This window comes from Armigeres subalbatus, chromosome 2 (genome assembly GCF_024139115.2).
Source record: "Armigeres subalbatus isolate Guangzhou_Male chromosome 2, GZ_Asu_2, whole genome shotgun sequence".
Lineage (NCBI taxonomy): Eukaryota > Metazoa > Arthropoda > Insecta > Diptera > Culicidae > Armigeres > Armigeres subalbatus.
In genome coordinates, this window is record NC_085140.1 from 191,467,601 (window position 1) to 191,486,208 (window position 18,608).

General features: G+C 41.4%; 5 protein-coding genes across 9 annotated transcripts in view; all 5 read left to right on the plus strand.

The window, feature by feature from the left end:
• The window catches only part of LOC134211421 (peroxisomal targeting signal 2 receptor), a 358,938-nt gene that overhangs the window by 217,156 nt on the left and 123,174 nt on the right, over positions 1-18,608 (plus strand). The window lies entirely within an intron of this gene.
• Positions 3,327-5,043, plus strand: LOC134211424 (uncharacterized). 2 transcript variants are annotated; one of them, XM_062688267.1, is made up of 3 exons: positions 3,327-3,424; positions 3,483-3,697; positions 3,750-5,043. In XM_062688267.1, exons 2-3 carry the CDS (start codon positions 3,604-3,606, stop codon positions 4,124-4,126), a joined length of 471 nt encoding a protein of 156 aa, XP_062544251.1. In that variant the 5' UTR covers positions 3,327-3,424; positions 3,483-3,603; the 3' UTR covers positions 4,127-5,043. The 2 variants fall into 2 exon arrangements, with proteins under 2 accessions (XP_062544251.1, XP_062544252.1); XM_062688268.1 differs by having other exon boundaries at positions 3,756-5,043.
• On the plus strand, positions 8,655-9,533 carry LOC134209452 (uncharacterized). Its single transcript, XM_062685438.1, has one exon. It carries the CDS (start codon positions 8,655-8,657, stop codon positions 9,531-9,533), a length of 879 nt encoding a protein of 292 aa, XP_062541422.1.
• LOC134209453 (uncharacterized) lies at positions 10,196-11,065 on the plus strand. Its single transcript, XM_062685439.1, has one exon. It carries the CDS (start codon positions 10,196-10,198, stop codon positions 11,063-11,065), a length of 870 nt encoding a protein of 289 aa, XP_062541423.1.
• On the plus strand, positions 11,070-12,473 carry LOC134209454 (uncharacterized). Its single transcript, XM_062685440.1, has one exon. The coding sequence runs from the start codon at positions 11,070-11,072 to the stop codon at positions 12,471-12,473; it is 1,404 nt and encodes a 467-aa protein (XP_062541424.1).

Consider the following 18,608-nt stretch of genomic DNA (forward strand, 5'->3'; position numbering starts at 1 on the left):
TAGCTGTTCTGTTCAGTTTCCCAGATTCTGACTAACAATTTCCATCTTGATGAGCTCAGCTCCGATACCATCCTTACCAGCTGCTTTACTGGTCTTTAGCTGTTGGATGGCATCCTGAACTTCCCTCACGGTGGGGGCTGGCTGGCTTCCATCGTCCGCTGAACTGATGTAGTCATCTCCTCCGCTGCCTTGACTTCCATTGCCTGTACTCTCCGCGCCATTCAAATGTTCCTCGTAGTGCTGCTTCCACCTTTCAATCACCACACGTTCGTTCGTCAAGATGATTCCATCATTATGCCTGCACATTTCGGCTCCCAAAACGAAGCCTTTGTGGGATGCGTTGAGCTTCTGATAGAACTTGCGTGTTTCTTGAGAAAGGCACAGCTGTTCCATCTCCTCGGACTCCGGACACTTCTTCCAGGCGGCGTTTCTTCTCCTGAAAAAGGCGGGTCTGATTTCTCCGCTTCCGTCTATAACGTTCCACGTTCTGCCGGGTACCTTGCTGCAGCGCGACCGCCCGCGCTGCATCCTTCTCCTCCAGAATCTGTCTGCACTCTTCGTCGAACCAATCGTTCCGTCGACTTCGTCCCATATACCCGACACTGTTCTCCGCTGCGTCGTTAATGGCTGCTTTAACTGTATTCCAGCAGTCCTCAAGAGGGGCTCCATCGAGCTCCCCTCTTCCGGCAACGCTGCCTCGAGATACTGCGCGTATGCAGTGGTGACATCAGGTTGTTTCAGTCGCTTTAGGTCGTACCGCGGCGGTCGTCGGTACCGAACATTGTTGATGACGGATAGTTTTGGGCGCAGTTTAACTATCACCAGATAGTGGTCAGAGTCGATGTTAGCGCCACGATATGTCCTGACGTCGATAATGTCGAAGAAGTGCCGTCCATCAATCAGAACGTGGTCGATTTGTGATTCTGTCTGCAGTGGTGATCTCCAGGTGTACCGATACGGAAAGCTGTGTTGGAAGTAGGTGCTGCGAATGGCCATATTGTTGGAGGTAGCGAAATCAATTAGTCGTAGGCCTTTTTCGTTCGTCAGCCGGTGTGCGCTGAACTTCCCAATAATCGGTCTAAACTCCTCCTCTTGGCCAACCTGAGCGTTCAAATCTCCTATGATGATCTTGGGATGCTGGGTAAGAGGGATGCTGGGTAAGAGGCTAAGGACCGCGAGATGGGGTCTATTTTATTCCTTCAGGTACGCGAAGTACCAATGGTACGCTTTACCCAGCATTTGCCGTGCCCATACGTTCATGTATTGACTGGATTTGATAGGACCTGCTTATAGACACATGCAGCTTATTGCAGAGGTTTAACAGAGCCCACTGTCAAACCGCACCACATCCTAGGCAGGCCCCCAGTGGCCATGTGGAAGGGTTCGTCAAGCCCTTGGACATAGTCCCTGCTGCCCCTGAGAGATGGTTTGATTCGTGTTGGCGGAAAAACTTCGTCATGTATCAGTATCGTTTAACGCAGAACATCCAATTGTTCTGGACAGCAAATGGAAACACCTCCTGTCTTTCTTCGTATCGTAATCGACTATATTGTGATCTGTTCCGAAATTTAGGAAATACCGCGATTTTTGCCCCCCGACGGACTCTCTTGTTTTGTGTCGATAAATTCGATTTGTAGGGTCAAGTTGTGAAAGTGGCGTTGGTGATATTTACTCGGGATAAAATAGGCCTGCTACGAAAATATATAAAAAAGGTAAGAGAAATTGTTCACGCTGGCGCTAGAGAGGAGAGTACCTGAAACTGATCAAAACCTGCCCATGTGGTATATGGACAGTCCCTAAGGCCATTATGGCAGATTCTGTCATAATTAAGCTTACGAGGTGAACACGTTTCCCGGCATTGTGGAGTATGGTTCCTAGTGGAAACCTTTATTCAAAAGTTAATCGTTGCCAAATTTGGAACAAGGCTTCGGCACCTTACTAAAATCCAATATTACGTGCAACCGTTCTTGCTGTCAATTTGCAAGCCAAATATAACTTCTACCGCCAACTCAATGCATCGTAGATATAATACCGAAGGGTGATAGCTTACGTAGGGACAGAGTTGTCGTACACAGTTGGCAAAAAATTTGCTCTTTTATTTTGCACAATTTTTAACAATAAGGGGAACGGTTCGGCACTTCATCCCAAAGCTCCTATTTCCAACCCATCAAAAACAGAACAATGAAAAGGAATTTGGTTTGTTTCTTATTTTTGTGATTTTTTTCAGCAGTGAGCACGCGTGTTAGCAAAAAGAAGCGACGAGATTGGTGCTGTATTTCTTTGTTTTGCGATGAGATGAATATATGTTCACTGAGATGAAAAATGGAACAGTTCCCCTAAATGAAATTCATTCATTCAGTTAGTGCAACTAATAGATGGAGTGCTCATATTGTCACATTCCTCATTCGACATCTGCGAGTTGTGGTGCCTGCCTAGGATGTGGTAGGGTTTGACAGAGGGCTCTGTTAAACTTCTTCTGCCGCTCAAAGTTCACAAACACAAGTCCTGGTGTTAGGTGGGACGCTAAGCAGACCTGACACGACGGGCGGCCCTCCACAGGAGGATTGCGCAGGACCAATAAGCCTTTAAAAGCAACCATTACGAACGACATAAAAGATAATACGACTCGATACAATTGGCAACGACCTAGACGATCTAAAAATACACCACAATACAAATACACCGGCGTGACAGATCGAAGTGACATTTCGAAAGCTCAAACATCCATCTATTAGATGCACTCACTGAATGAATTTTATTTTATTCAAAATTGTGAAAAATAAAAGACATGTTTTGCCAACTGTGTAGGACAATTCTGCGTAGAGTAGAAACTAGGGTAAGGGAGATATTTTGGACCACCAGTTCGACGGCTCATATTTTGGACCACTGAGTGCAAATTCCTCTTGGTGGTCCAAAATAAGAGCCCCCGTAAGGGTGGTCCAAAATATCCTTTAACCTATATTTACAAACTAGCATTACGCAGCAAAGCACACAACAGAGGCAGACTCAGAGGCATGTTGACCAGAGTAAAAGCAAAAATCTATATGCAACTCTTTGCAAAACTGTTTTTTTTAGTACTCTACATGCTAGGTTATTGGATAAACGGCAACTAGTACTCAAAACACGTGTCTGCAATTCATAGAAAATTCATCATTCTCATTATTTTCGGTTTTTTTTTGTTAATAAATAAGTTACACAATTGTAAATTAAGAAACTGTCACCCTATATTAAGTTTTGAATACTGTAATTGCCATTTTGATTGACACTTGAATATTTATACAACATACAGAAAACTCACGACGCTCCATTGGTGGTGCTGGTGGCCCATCAAATGCGGTGCAGTTTGTTTAACGTGTTACGTATCTTCTCAATTTTCCCTTTTTCTGTCTTACAGACCCGATGGCATAATATCTCCCTCTGCTTTGTAAGCCATTCAAGTGTTAAATAATCTCTGATCACTATAGCGCTGCAATTTTTTCCAGTTAGCAGAACACTAAAAAATCGAACGAAAACCTTTAAATACAGGTTCCGAACAATCATAGACCGACAAGTGATTAATGCTCGTATTTCTTCTCCGGTGACAGAGTAACAAAAAGTAGCGACATGTTGTGCTCGCGGAAATGGATTGCTGCTGCACTGGTGATCTATGCCATCTTCATCGATCATCTCTATTGCCAATCAATTGGGAAGATTCATGGTAAGTGGCGTGATCATCCGATCAATGGAAAACAGTTTTGATCATTCATCAGTTTTAGATTCGGTTGCTCATCTCCGTGGAAACGGTGTCAGAACTACTGTGAATGGTGTCGAAAAGCGATCGACTTGGGGTACATCAGGACCAGTGCGAGTGACTCGACAGATCTCCGAAGACCAAGACGACGATAACGACAACGGCTCGTTGCCATATCGCCATTATGCCGCGAGCAGTGATGATGACAATCAATATCGTGATCACGATTATGACAGCACCTCTGATGATGATGGCTTTGCGGAGGAATATCAACGGCGAGGTGGTGTCACCGGACCAGTGCATACCTACATTAAAACGGACAAAAATGCCAACTTCAAATGGGGCGTGAGGCACTTCGCTGGAAAGCAGTACCGAGGAGGGCGGAGGTGGCCGTAGCGTTAGCCTGACTAGGTCTGTTACAAGTGCCTCGATGGCCAATAGAGATGGACTAAATCAACTGCAATTTTCAGCGTTGTTTCTTTTCACCGATGGCTTTATACAAGTTGGTTATACACAGTTATTATAATTAATGACCGGTTTAAGTATACATTATATGAACCACAGTGATGTTTTGCACTTCCTAGCAAATCATGTGAGCATCATGATGTCTGATTCGATCAACTAATTGCTTCGTGAATTGCATTTTGCTCTTCCTAAACTCTTCATAATTGTTTAGACATGTTGCATAATTTTTCGAATAGTTTCCAACAGTAAATGATAATTTTGCAATGGTGAGTACAACCGAATAAAAGTACGTGTAATACATGCAGATTTCTTTTTTAGAGTCCGGGAGCACTTCCACAGTTATTAACTGCGAGATTTCTAGGCCAAGTTACCATTTTTGCATTCGTATATCATGAGGCTAACACGGTGATACTTTAATGCCCAAGGAAGTCGAGACAATTTCCAATCCGAAAATTTCCTGACCGGGAATCGAACCCAGCCAGTCTCAGCATGGTCTTGCTTTACAGCCGCGCATCTTACCGCACGGCTATGGATAGAGTCTTCTGTTGTTTCATATTATGATTTGAAAGGAAGTTATAAATTACACAGTTAGTACATAGTATTGAAAGTTTAGAGAAAATGGCTAAATGCAGGAGGAACTTTTCATCGTGAGTAGGGAACAGCATAAAATTAGATGTCATCGCAAGGAGTGACAAGTAAATGATTTAGGTATAAAAATAAATTTGACAGATGGCCATTACAATACAACAATTTAATTTATGTTGACTGTTGATAGATATGTAACGTCAATATGAAAAAAAAGATCAACACAAAATATTGCGGCCAGCTCTCGACATGGGCAGGGTGCCCAAAATTGGGAAAAAGGTTACCAGATGTTCATTTCTATAATTAGGAAAGCTTTGATCACCGCGTGACTTTATCGAAATTAATTTATTGGCTTTTTTCGGTGATAATTATACTACTCAAAGCGAAAGGTAGTAGATGAAAGTTCCGTTCCTGGGTAGACGTTAGGCAGAATAACAGCGATTTCAACAATGCTTGTTCTCTCATATGGCCCTACTTCAGTTTCTATTAATTTCACACTTGCCGCTCGCTTGCGGTGTCAATCGAATCTGTATTTTCATTACTTTCATCTACTCCCTTTCGCTTTGAGTAGTATAATTATCACCGAAAAAAAGCCAATAAATTAATTTCGAGATGTTCATTTCATTAATTCATTTATAATTATTCTAGTGTGAAACATAAAAAATCATCGTCTATTTTTAAATACATAGGCTTTTCCACCTTACGTTTGAAACTATTTGTATTTGTGATTGTAAAGGTAAACGAGAGTTATTCTCGATTTCTCTGAACTTATATTTCCCAACTATGAAAAATACGAGAATAAGGATAAGGTTTTTTTAGTTAAGCAATTCTCTGTGAAATCGAAGGTCGATTTATTTTTGTATTTTTTGATTTCTCTGAAACTTTGCATATACAATCTTTGTGATGAAAAAACATAATTTGCATCATTGGTTTGCCATTTTGACTCTAGCCTAACTTTTGACAAGGGCAAAAACACCTCGAACACATTCAAAAAAATTTAACTTGAAAACCCGCTTGTCCAATCGTTTTGATGTTTTCGGCAAAGTTTTACACTGCCAAAAATATCTATATAAGATATATGTGTCGCCGTTATAAATTTTTGCAATAGCTTCACCCTAATATAATCGGTATAGAACCACACATAAATTAAATAATTGCTAATTCGAGACCACACATAAAGTTTATTTGGATATATATTTTATTAGTTGTTCGCGTGGAGAATGGTTATGTGTGCGCTGATAAACATCATTAGTTAAATCTATGGATTTTTGCCAATAAATATGTGTGGATTTTTAATAGTGTAGGTAATTATTGGGGCTATGTGAAAAAAATATACACTGCGAAAAAAAATTGTTTAAACATTGAAAATAAAACTTAAAAATCAATTTTCTCTACCGTTTCTGAGATACAGCAGTTATAAGATAAAATATAGGGTAAAAGACCCAATAGTGAAGGAACTAAGCACGATCCACCACTATTCGTTCGCTTACACCACGCCTATACTTTATTTCGCTTACCTTAAGTACGCATTAGGAAGCTCATCAAATATATTTTAAACGAAGAGTTATCCGATCGCTGCAAAATTTATCTTTCTTACCTAAAATGATACCTCCAATTATTGGTGCAGTGTTCCAATAGTTGCGGTATTTTTTAATTCGTGTTCCTATAGTTGCGAATCCCATTGTTTTCCTATAGGACTCGCAACTATAGGAACACTACCGCAACTATTGGTGCAAAGCAGAGAGAAAGATAAGGTATTTTAATGATACTTTACCGATTTTGATGCAATTCTCAAATTGTTTTCTTCTACTTCGTGTAATGACAGATCAACAAATTGATAGAATGCATGGTTTGCTGCGTTTAATACATATATTGGGTAAAAACAACACTACCGCAACTATAGGAACACCCACGACTATCGGAACTATTACCCTACCGATTTTTTTAAATTTTCTGTTATTTTCGATTTTTTTTTCGATTTTATTCAACCTAGAATTAAATTTCACTGAACCGTTGATATTTATTGACAAATGCTAGTGTCTAAGAATGGTAAAACCAATCAACGCACCCCTCGTGTGAAGCAGGAAAGGGCAAAAATGTGTGACGAGATCTACGACGGATTTTTGGTAACGATTGACAACTAGGCTACCCACATTGATTAGGATTAACAAAAATTGGAAACAACCTACCGGATCAGACGGAATCTGAATCCAAGTTTTTAAATGGAATTTGACCCAAATATATGTCTAAGTTAGAATAAATAAATGTAGTTTTACGTCAAATAAAGTGTAGTTGTAGTGCAGAGAAATGTAACGTGTAATGATTGTATAAATAAATTGTGTTAAGTGTAATAGATGTTGTGTTGTGGACAATACCTGGAGTAAATCCCACCGAAACACCCAAGGATATAAATATCGACGGCGTCCAAGTCCACCCGAAATAGGAGTCCACCTCAGCTACCAGGAATTATCACCCAACCACGTAAATACAGTCCACATCGGAAGGAGAAAAGGACCAGTTCCCAAACATTGGTCCAACGAACCGGATCAAAGAAGGATTTAGTGCCAAACCGCCATTGCACAGTGCATTACGGGAGGGAACTAAACTCACCATTGAAATTATCGCCATCATAAGAAGTGCACTCACCGTTTCTGTGAAGAAGAATCACCAATATGCTCAACAGCTGACTGCCAAGCCTTTCCAATTAGAATTCCTACCAGCCGCCATCCAATTGGAGTTTGTTTCCGACGTCATCACCGAGGGTTTCTGCCTGTTTGCCCAGGTAAATAAACATACGGACAGTATATGTCCTGCCGTTGCTGGACTATTTCGACCACTACATCATTGTTCTTTCCATCACAACACTATCGATCTACGAGACGGCGATCACCGTGGAAGCCGAGCGTCAAAACAATACACTGTACCACCGAAACGAATCTACACCCAACTGTTTATTCAACTGCCATCATCAACACACATTTTGTGGTATAATCACCAAGGGAAGGAACGGAAATCAGGAAACAATCCTGGTTTGTCCAGGTAAATACGCATAAGAACTGTATATGTCCTGCCGTAGCTGGACTTTCTTTCGGTTTTCTACACCAATTCTATTTCGACAACACCACCGTAAAATCATCGAGCCTCGATCGACACGTCAAACACACAACGGGACCGAACGATCGTAACCGCGACGAACAACTGCACTACTGGATGAAAGTTGAACTGTGGAGAGCGCAAATATAACAAACCGACGGACGGACGGCACTACATACGCGCATATAGGTACGATTGGGAGAGACGATTGGTGCTGGCGAACTGCTTGTTTCCACAGGTTAGTGCTACTGAGTATTATACACCAATTCGTATATGTCTTGCCGGGGCAAGGATAAACAGATTATTTCATGAATGATATTCTCTCGCTGCCGTGGATGTGGTAAACCAACTGATTTTCGTGGAGCATAATCGAGGGTCAATCAATACGATTCAATCGATTATTGTCTTTCACTATTGCGGATGAACAGTTTGTGAACCGTGATATTCCGGCACACTGTTGTATTGGATCATTTGTTGCAGATACTGTGTTCACAGGTTAGTTGAACAGTATATGCCTTGCCGAAGTTGGACACCACGGAAATTACATATTTAAATCCTCTTTCTTGCGCTGTGTTTGGACGATCTGAGATACCTATCGAATATAGAACATTTGACATCCAATTTAAATCTGCGGAAAACGTACCTGTAGAGAGGGTGGAAAATCCTGTTTTTTCAGGTAAATATAAGAATTGCTCTACAGTGTATGTCTAGCCGAGGCTAGGATTCTGCAGAATATTACACCAAAGTTCTTTGTACCCTCTGTCAAAGTGCAACTGTGAAGATGGCTCCGACGGCATCCTCTTCCAAGAAGGCTCCAGCAATGAAGACCCTGAAGACAACCCTGCGGTCACTGCTTAACATGTTCCAGGACATTTGTGGGTTTGCGGAGAATTTAAGTGAAGTGACAAGTGCTAGTCAGGTAACGGTTCGGCTGGAGAAACTAGATGAGTTATGGGAGAAGGTAAACGAGATGATCCTAGACATCGAGACCCACGATGACCACGACGAAAAGGAGGACGACTGTTTCAAGCAGCGATCGGCGTTCGGCAGCAAGTATTATGACTTGAAGTCCTTGCTGTTGGACAAGGTCAAGGAGTTTGAGGAACCAGCAGTTCTCAAACAATCGACCCGAAGCTTGGACACGTCGCACCAACCAATTGGGGAGCATGTGCGACTGCCGCGAATCATGTTGCAGACCTTCGATGGCAACATCGATGATTGGCTGACTTTCCTTGATCTGTTTATATCGCTCATACACAGGAATGTGGAATTATGGGAGGTAGAAAAGTTTCACTTCCTTAAGGGGTGCTTGGCAGGCGAGGCCAAGGCCCTTGTGGATCCGCTGGTTATTACAAGAGCAAACTATCAAATCGCCTGGGACACCTCGATGAAGCGTTACAACGACAGTAAGCAGCTGAAGCGGTGCCAAATCCAGGCGCTTTTCAAACTCCCAAAGCTGACAGTCGACAGTCGATTTGCAGTCCCTGCTGGAGGGATTCAAGAGAACTGCTCAAACATTGGACCAGCTAGTTCAGCCCGCCGATTACAAGGATCTGCTGCTTCTGGATATCTTGTGCGCTCGCCTGGATCCAGCGACACGGAGAAGCTGGGAGGAATTCTCGTCCACCAAGGAGCACGATACTATAAAAGACCTGACTGACTTCCTGCAGCGCAGGGTTAAGGTTTTAGCATCCCTACCATCCAAGCTCTCCGATTCCAAGGTGGAATATTCCCAAGCCAAGAAGAGATCTCCCAATCCTCGTTCAAGTTACAGTATCGTTCACAGTTCAGGTGCAAATTGTGCTGCATGTCGAGAGGACCATCTTCTTTACCAGTGTCCAACCTTCCAAGACATGTCCGTTTCCGATCGTGACAGATTGTTACGAAGCCAAGCACTTTGCCGCAACTGCTTCAAACGTGGACATCGAGCGCTGGAATGCCCTTCTCGATTCTTATGCCGGAACTGCAAAGGCAAACACCACACATTGGTTTGCTTCCGACCATCTTCAAATGGATATGAAAACGGATCACCGAGCGCTCGAACTTCTGCAGTGGGCACTAGTTCTCAATCAGAAAGAGGAAGATCTCCCCGTGGAACGCCAACGCAGGTGTCGTCGAATGTTTCTGGAAATCGTACGTCGTCGGTACTTCTTGCAACGGCCATAGTTATTGTCGAAGATGAAGATGGAGTCCGTGTTCCAGCTAGAGCATTGTTAGACTCCGGATCAGAATGCAATTTTATGACTGACCGTTTTTCTCAGCAGTTAAAAAGTCCAACGACAGCGGTCAGATATCGAGGTTTACGGAATCGGGCAAGCTAACATGAAAGTGAAGTACAAGGTCTGGTTCTCGCGAAAGATGGAATTTCTATTATTACCAAAGGTGACAGCAAATCTTCCAATAGCCAATGTGGACATGGCTGGATGGGAAGTTCCAGCCGGCGTAGAATTGGCAGATCCAGCCTTTTTTACATCTAAGGCTGTCGACCTGGTGTTAGGAATACAACACTTCTTCACTTTCTTCAATAACGGAAACGAGGTTAGTCTTGGAGAAGGTTTTCCTACGCTCACGGAGTCGGTGTTCGGATGGGTGGTATCCGGATGTGTAAATGGGTTGCACAGTAACCACCGCATATCCTGCAATATGCCAGTCAGCCTAGAGGAGTTACTGACTCGATTCTGGTCATGTGAGAAAGTGGATGCATCAAATAATTATTCTCCGGAGGAAACACGTTGCGAAGATCAGAATATACAATCAGTTCGAAGGGACTGTGATGGGCGATATACTGTGTCCCTTCCCAAAGATAAAGCTGCACTTGAAAGGTTGGGTGAATCAAGAGATATTGCCTTCCGGCGGTTCCAAAGTCTGGAACGTAGACTGCTAAAGGAACCAGAACTGCGTATTCAATATCGAAAGTTTATGGAAGACTACCTGGAGTTAGGTCACATGCGCAAGGTGGAAGAGCAGCTGGGAAGCAATGAAGGGATTCGTTGTTACTTACCTCATCATCCTGTAGTCAAGGAGGAAAGCACCACAACCAAGGTCCGAGTAGTATTTGATGCGTCGTGTAAAACGATAACAGGGACGTCGCTCAACGATACGCTGCTGGCGGGACCGGTCATCCAGGATGATCTTCGGTCAAATTGTTCTGCGGAGCAGAACAATGCAAACCATGGTGGTTTCGGATGTTGAGAAAATGTTTCGACAAATTCGAATTAGCAAGGAGGACACCCCACTACAAAGTATTCTGTGGCGAACGGATCCTAGTGAGATCATTAGTACATACGAGCTTACTACGGTGACGTATGGTACAAAACCGGCCCCATTCCTTGCTACTAGGACATTGAAGCAACTAGCGATGGACGAGCAAATACGCTACCCGATGGCGGCCAAAGCGGCTACGGAAGATGTTTATATGGACGACGTTATAAGTGGCGCGGATAACCCAGAGGAAGCATTAGAGATGCGTATTCAATTGGATGAAATGACACAGAGAGGTGGATTCCGTTTGAGAAAATGGGCGTCAAACTGCCCATTGGTGCTGCGGGGCATACCAGAGACAGACTTAGCGATAGTGAAGGTAGAAGGAGTAGAGCTAGATCCTGACCCAGCTGTAAGAACTCTAGGGCTAGTATGGCATCCAGGAGCAGATGTCCTGAAATTCCGTTTCAAGATTCCCGAGACAAGCAGAACCGAGATTTTGTCAAAGCGAAGAGTTCTGTCAGTCATTGCGACACTATTCGATCCGTTAGGTCTGATAGGACCAGTAATCACATCAGCAAAAGTATTTATGCAGCTGTTATGGTGCTTGGAAGACGAGAAAGGAAGAAAATTAGATTGGGACCAGCCATTACCATCTGTTGTGGATACCGAGTGGCGTAATTTCCAAGCACAGCTGCCACAACTGAACAAACTGGTTATCGATCGCTGTGTGATCCAGCCAAAAGCAGCAAATGTAGAGCTGCATATATTTTGTGATGCATCAGTGCAAGCATACGGTGCTTGTGCTTACACAAGAAGCGTGAGTTCGTCTGGAAATGTTAAGGTGGTGTTACTGACGTCAAAATCCAAGGTGGCACCATTAAAGTGCCAATCCATTCCAAGGTTGGAACTATGCGGAGCATTATTGGCAGCGCAGCTTTCAGAAAGGATCCTGGAAGCGATTAAGATGGATGTGGAAGTGTTCTTCTGGACAGATTCAACTTGTGTCTTGCAGTGGATAAAAGCTGTCCCATCAACATGGACAACCTTTGTGGCCAACCGCGTGGCAAAAATTCAAGGATTGTCGGAGAAGCGAATCTGGCGTCACGTTTCCGGAAATCTGAACCCTGCTGACTTAATTTCCCGTGGGGTTAAACCGGACCAACTTAAAGGGTGCAGCCTCTGGTGGAAAGGTCCGCCTTGGCTCTGGACTGATAAAGATACCTGGCCAAATCAAGGCAACTCGCTAATATCAGAGGAAGTGGCCAAAGAAGGTCGTCGAACGACAGCTCACTGCACAAATCAACAGGAAGACTTCAGTAGCTGGAGTTCTGGAAAAGATGGCGGCGAGAGTACTTGGCACAATTACAAGGCAGAACGAAGCGTTGGCGTCCAGTAATCCCAATATCAATAGGCCAACTAATGTTTATTCGTGAAGATAACGTGCCAGCAATCAGGTGGAAAATGGGAAGAATAGTAAAGGTACATCCGGGACAGGACGGTGTGGTAAGAGTTGCTACAGTAAGGACAGCAACAGGAACTTTGGATAGACCCATTGAGAAGTTGTGTATCCTTCCATCATCGGCTCAGAATGACAACAACAACCAATAGTGGAACAGGCGACCCGTCCACCGGTGCACGAGAGGTTTCTTTTCTTTTCTTTTTCAGAAATCCCAGTTATTTCAGGGCGGGCGGGAATGTCTAAGAATGGTAAAACCAATCAACGCACCCTCGTGTGAAGCAGGAAAGGGCGAAATGTGTGACGAGATCTACGACGGATTTTTTGGTAACGATTGACAACTAGGCTACCCCACATTGATTAGGATTAACAAAAATTGGAAACAACCTACCGGATCAGACGGAATCTGAATCCAAGTTTTTAAATGGAATTTGACCCAAATATATGTCTAAGTTAGAATAAATAAATGTAGTTTTACGTCAAATAAAGTGTAGTTGTAGTGCAGAGAAATGTAACGTGTAATGATTGTATAAATAAATTGTGTTAAGTGTAATAGATGTTGTGTTGTGGACAATACCTGGAGTAAATCCCACCGAAACACCCAAGGATATAAATATCGACGGCGTCCAAGTCCACCCGAAATAGGAGTCCACCTCAGCTACCAGGAATTATCACCCAACCACGTAAATACAGTCCACATCGGAAGGAGAAAAGGACCAGTTCCCAAACATGGAGTAGTGGTTGACCATTTTCATGGTATGTATGAGGTTGTGGGAAAAATACCTTACGTAGAAAAAAAAAAACAAATAATTAAATAATACTTTTTTGTCCATCATTTCTCCATTATGACACATAGTGCAGAAAAAATACATATATTATCTGCTATAACATATCAAAAAATAAAAAATATTGAAAAATTTCTTAAGTTTTATTTTCATTATTTGAACAATTTGTTTTCGCATTGTATACAGTAATATCCCGATTTTATCACCTCCTTGGTGAATTTTGGGGTGATAAAACAGGGTATGTGACAAAATTGGAAAAAAAATATTTTCATTTTTTTCAATTCATTCCACAAATATGAATCATTTTATGCCTTGGAAAGGCCAAATGCGTGAACGGTACCCGTTATTTCTTGTTGAAATTGCTTACAGAATGATTCCCAGGTACTCAGAAGTCTTTCGTAATAAACTACAGGCGGTGAAAGTTATTTCATGAAAATCAATGCTGTTTTTGATATTATTTGCGAAAATAAAAAGAATGACAAAAATTTTTGGGATGACAAAATCGGGTCGAAAACGTGACAAAATCGGGACGTGATAAAATCGGGTCGAAAACGTGATAAAATCGGGGGTAGACAAAATCGGGGGTAGACAAAATCGGGGAGTGACAAAATCGGGTCAACACTGTATTTCATTCACATAGCCCCATTGATTATTCGCATTGCGTAGGCAAGAGCACGCAACTCAAGTTCAGTTCAATCAAAGGTAATTGCCTATTTCCGGGGATTAAACCACCCGACTTGGACGTTAATTTACAATGTTATGGAAACTCATATGTGAATATGTACGTTATTGTACGTACGCTCGTTCAGTAGCCGCTAGGTTGCGAAGGCCGACGGAGGTCCTTCGTAGCTTAGTTGGTTAAAGCACCAGTCTAGCGTACTGTAGGGTCATGGGTTCGAGTCCCATCGAAGGGAAAGTGGTTACCTCCAATACATTTTCCAAATCAATATCTTCCACATAACGTACATATTCACATATGAGTTTTCATAACATTGTAAATTAACGTCCAAGTCGGGTGGTTTAATCCCCGGAAATAGGCAATTACCTTTGATTGAACTGAAAAAAGCGTCTTTTTTATTGGTTTTCGAGACTATGACGAACAGACGAAAATACCGAAAATATAATATAATATAAAATAGACGAAAATACAAGCAAGGAAACTACAACTAACATTTGTCAATCGACCGTAAGCGAAGCCATCACGAATAGAGCGGTGGTGGATAAGGATATTGAGAAGACTATTACGACGCCCAAAGCAACTATTTTAGAACCGGAAGTGACAATTATTGAGAAACCATTTGGATGTTATTGGGTTACTGCAGCCCAGTGTCGAATCAAAGTAAGGAGCATGATGAATGGAAGGCACAGTTATTTATGGGCGGTTAGTCACCAACTGAGTAAAATTATGCCCGATTCAGAAGCATTTGAAGAACTGCCAATAGCGTTGTGGGAGGATATAAAGAAATATCTAGGACTACCATCAAACAATGAGGTGGTATCACCAGATAATGCTGTGTGGACAGCCATTGCAGAAATGTATAATGTGGAAGTGCTACTATACACAATTGGTGGAAGCGCTAAATCAGTTAAGCCAACACAGTTCACCAATAAAATGGATTCAATAAAATTGTTCGAGACAAGTATATTTGGGGAATTACAAATAGACAGTATTGAAATAATCTGTAAAAAGCAAAAATCAAAGAAAAAGGTAAGGATAGCAAATAGTGAATATTCTAGAATAATAATTAATTGTTTGTACGTGCACAACTAGGAACCTTCTAATTCAGATAATGTGAGAGATAGTCATCAAAACATCAGAATAGTCTCTTTGAATGTTCGAGGATGTTGCCAATCAGTTAAAAGAGAGGAGATTGATTCAGAATTAATGCGAGAGAATATCGATTTGGCGGTATTGCAAGAAGTGAACATTATTGGTCAAAGCGTGACAACAAGCAATTACGACTGGATCATATCAGACAGGAGTACATCTAATCAATCTCGAGGGCTAGCAATTCTGAGGCAGAGGGTATCAAAATGGATGGTGCGAGATGTTAGACACGTCGAAAAAATATCATGTCAGCTCAGGTTTTCATAGAAGGAGATACAGAAAGTCTTCTGGTGGTAAATGTGCATGCGCCTAATGATAAAACAATTCATTCTATGCGAATTTGGGGCGTATGTGAATGGTAACCCTAAGAAACAAGCATTGATAGTGATTGGAGACTTCAACTCGCAAATTGGTAGAAACGACATAGACATCGACGAAATTGACAGGCTTGGAGAATTCATAGGACATGACGTAGCAAATGAGAGTGGGGATTATCTAAAGATGTTCCTACGAATACATTTAATGGACATAGTTTCGTTGCGTTTCAACGATTCGTGGCTAACTACATGGAGTAACGGCCATCGTTCCTCACAGATAGATCACGTTGTACTATCAGCTGATACAATCTTGAACGTGATTAACCTTCTGTCTGTGCTCAAAAAAACTTACGTTGTCTGTGCTCTGGGGTCAAATTGACCCCAAATTGAAATTTCTATAACTTTTTTAATGCTTGGCCAATTTTGGAGTTTTGGGGCTGCTTCGAAAGATAATTTAATCATCTTTCAGGTCGTTACAAAATATTAACTATTGGTGGGCGGGAACATCGCGGGGAGGGGTTTTAGTGAACAAGGGTATAAAACCAGTAATTTTTCATGATTTTTTTACTTATATCCGAAAATCCTACCCATTTTGAACTGCACCTTTTTTAAAAAGGTTATGCAGGAAGGCATGTGCTCTGGCATGAGGCGTTGATAAGTTTAGAACTCGGCCTCCAGGTGGTGGTATATTTGAATTCATTATTTTGGACAACTTAAGATATTCCGATATATAGAATTCTCCTCAGTGTAAATATTCTTATCGCACAAATTCAAAAATTGGAAGACGTACTCATTATATTGAGCACCGCTTTGTAGTTCCAGACATCCTGAACAATGTTGCCGAATACAACTTGAGTGTAGGTATGAGGGATCTCAAGCTAAAGCAATATTTCATATATGCAAGAATATTGCAAGTCCGCTAGCGCCGCCTATTTGTAAATATCCTAATTATTCATTTCGTCACATGACAGTCCATTCCCACCAGACGAACTTTATTAGAGACGTCATCTTTACAAATTTCAAATTTGTGCGATAAGAATATTTACAATGAGGAAAATTCCATATATCGGAATTACTTGAGTAGTCTAAAGTAATGAATTCAAATATACCGCCACCTAGTGACCAAGCTCTAAACTAATCAATACCTAATGTCAAAGCACACGCCTTCCTGCATAACCTTTTTAAAAAGGTGCAGTTCAAAACGGGTAGGATTTCCGGATAAAAGTAAAATAAGCATAAAAAATCACTGTTTTTGTACCCTTTTACGAAAACCCCTCCCCGCGATGTACCCGCCAACATATAGTCAATATTTGGTAATGAACTGAAAGATGATTAAATTAGGCATTAAAAAGGCATAGCAATTTCAATTTGGGGTCAATTTGACCCCAGAGCACAGACAACGTAAGTTTTTTGAAAAAAGTACACTGTAGCGTATATTTTCAAGATTTTTGAAGTGAATTCGCACCTAGGAGACAGATCTCGACGAGTTTTACCAAACTACCAAAAATTAGGAGAATCGGTTGAAAATTAAAAAAATGGCAGCCACTCAAAGTGGCCTGGGGTCATATTGACCCCAGAGCACAGACAAAAGGTTAATATTGATGCAAAATGGACTACGGTGCAAACGGATCACAAGAGGATACTAGTAGAGCTCGGGAGAACAGTAAGGCAGAAAGACCGACAGAGAAAATTAAAAGGAAGGCATTTACCAGCTCATACGTTGCAACAGAAGGAAGCAATGAAACAATATCACAAAAAATTACGAGAATGGGAATCAAAAGATGAAAAATCAACGGAAATTGAATCAGCGTACGAGGAATTGACGAAAAAATTAAACCACTGTGCAAATGAGACCTTAAAAACCGCCGTAAGCACATTAACCCCAAAGCGTAAAATGGCGTTAAGAGCATTGTCAGCAGCTAGGAAAAAGTTAAGATTAGCGAAGGAGAGAGGAATAGATGTAGAATGGTATAGAGGAAACGTAAACATTAAAAGGCAAGAATACCAAAGCAAAGTAAAGGAACACAACGAGAAGGAGATATTAGATTTCTATAACAATCTTAAGGACTACGAAGTAGGGGAGCGAATAAGTCGATCGAACCGATTTCTTAGAAAATATGTGAGAAGGAAAAAAGCAGCTAGGTCAATTATACCTATGAAAAACTGGATACAGGAGTTGAGAACATCAGAAGGAGAACCGATGACCATTGAAGAGGATGATGACGAACTCACCCCTGCTCCCACAAAAGAAGAAATTCTTAGAATAATTAATTGCTTGGCTAACGGGAAAGCTGCAGGAGAAGATAAAGTGAGAAATGAGTTCATCAAATACGCAGATGAAGACACGATCAACGAACTGCATAGGATAATCAAAGAAGCATGGATTACCAATAAAATTCCACAGCAATGGAGAGATTCGCTTCAGATTCCGATCCCAAAAAAAAGTAAGGCGTCAGTCACAAATGATTACAGGAGAATTTCGTTAACAAATATGGGATACAGAGTTTATACGAAATGGCTTTTAGGTAGACTAAAAGAGTATGCAGGAGAGCCCAGTTTGCATCAGGCGGCTTTCACGGAAAATAGATCTACAGATGATCATATGTTTTGTGCAAGGCGATACATGGAAGCATATTGGAACACAGGCAAGACACTGATTGTTGGTTTATTGTACATTAAAAAGCTTTTGATTGTGTAGACATCAAATCTATTAGGAAAATAATAATTGAATTAACAGTACCAAACCATATGGTTAATAGAGTGTGTCAAGCAATAAATGCGGAAAAGGCTAGCATTCTATGGGAAGGAATAAGTACACAAAAGGTAAACAAAAGCAAAGGTATTAAGCAGGGTGTCCAATGTCGCCATATTATTTCACATTAATAATAAAAATAGATTTAATGGAAGTAAAAAAAAAATGAAGAAGTTAAACCTACTCGAGATGAATAATAAGAAACTTCCCATTGTGTTAGCTTTTGCAGATGATATTTTGATGATAGCCGATAATCTAGAAGATATTGAAATATTTATAAAGCATTTGAAGAACGAGTTGAGAAAGGTAGGGCTTGTGATTAACGCAGATAAAAGTAAAATATTAATAAGAGAACCGCAGAGTGACAGAAACATACCAAATAATGTTGAATTA

What these genes read in the sequence shown, in the direction of transcription:
- LOC134209454 (XM_062685440.1), top strand. Translation starts at nt 11,070, where the DNA reads ATGTTTCGACAAATTCGAATTAGCAAGGAGGACACCCCACTACAAAGT.
- LOC134209453 (XM_062685439.1), top strand. Translation starts at nt 10,196, where the DNA reads ATGAAAGTGAAGTACAAGGTCTGGTTCTCGCGAAAGATGGAATTTCTA.
- LOC134211424 (XM_062688267.1), top strand. Translation starts at nt 3,604, where the DNA reads ATGTTGTGCTCGCGGAAATGGATTGCTGCTGCACTGGTGATCTATGCC. An exon ending in ATCAATTGGGAAGATTCATG is followed by an intron (nt 3,698 to 3,749) that starts GTAAGTGGCGTG and finishes ATCATTCATCAG; the next exon opens with TTTTAGATTCGGTTGCTCAT.
- LOC134209452 (XM_062685438.1), top strand. Translation starts at nt 8,655, where the DNA reads ATGGCTCCGACGGCATCCTCTTCCAAGAAGGCTCCAGCAATGAAGACC.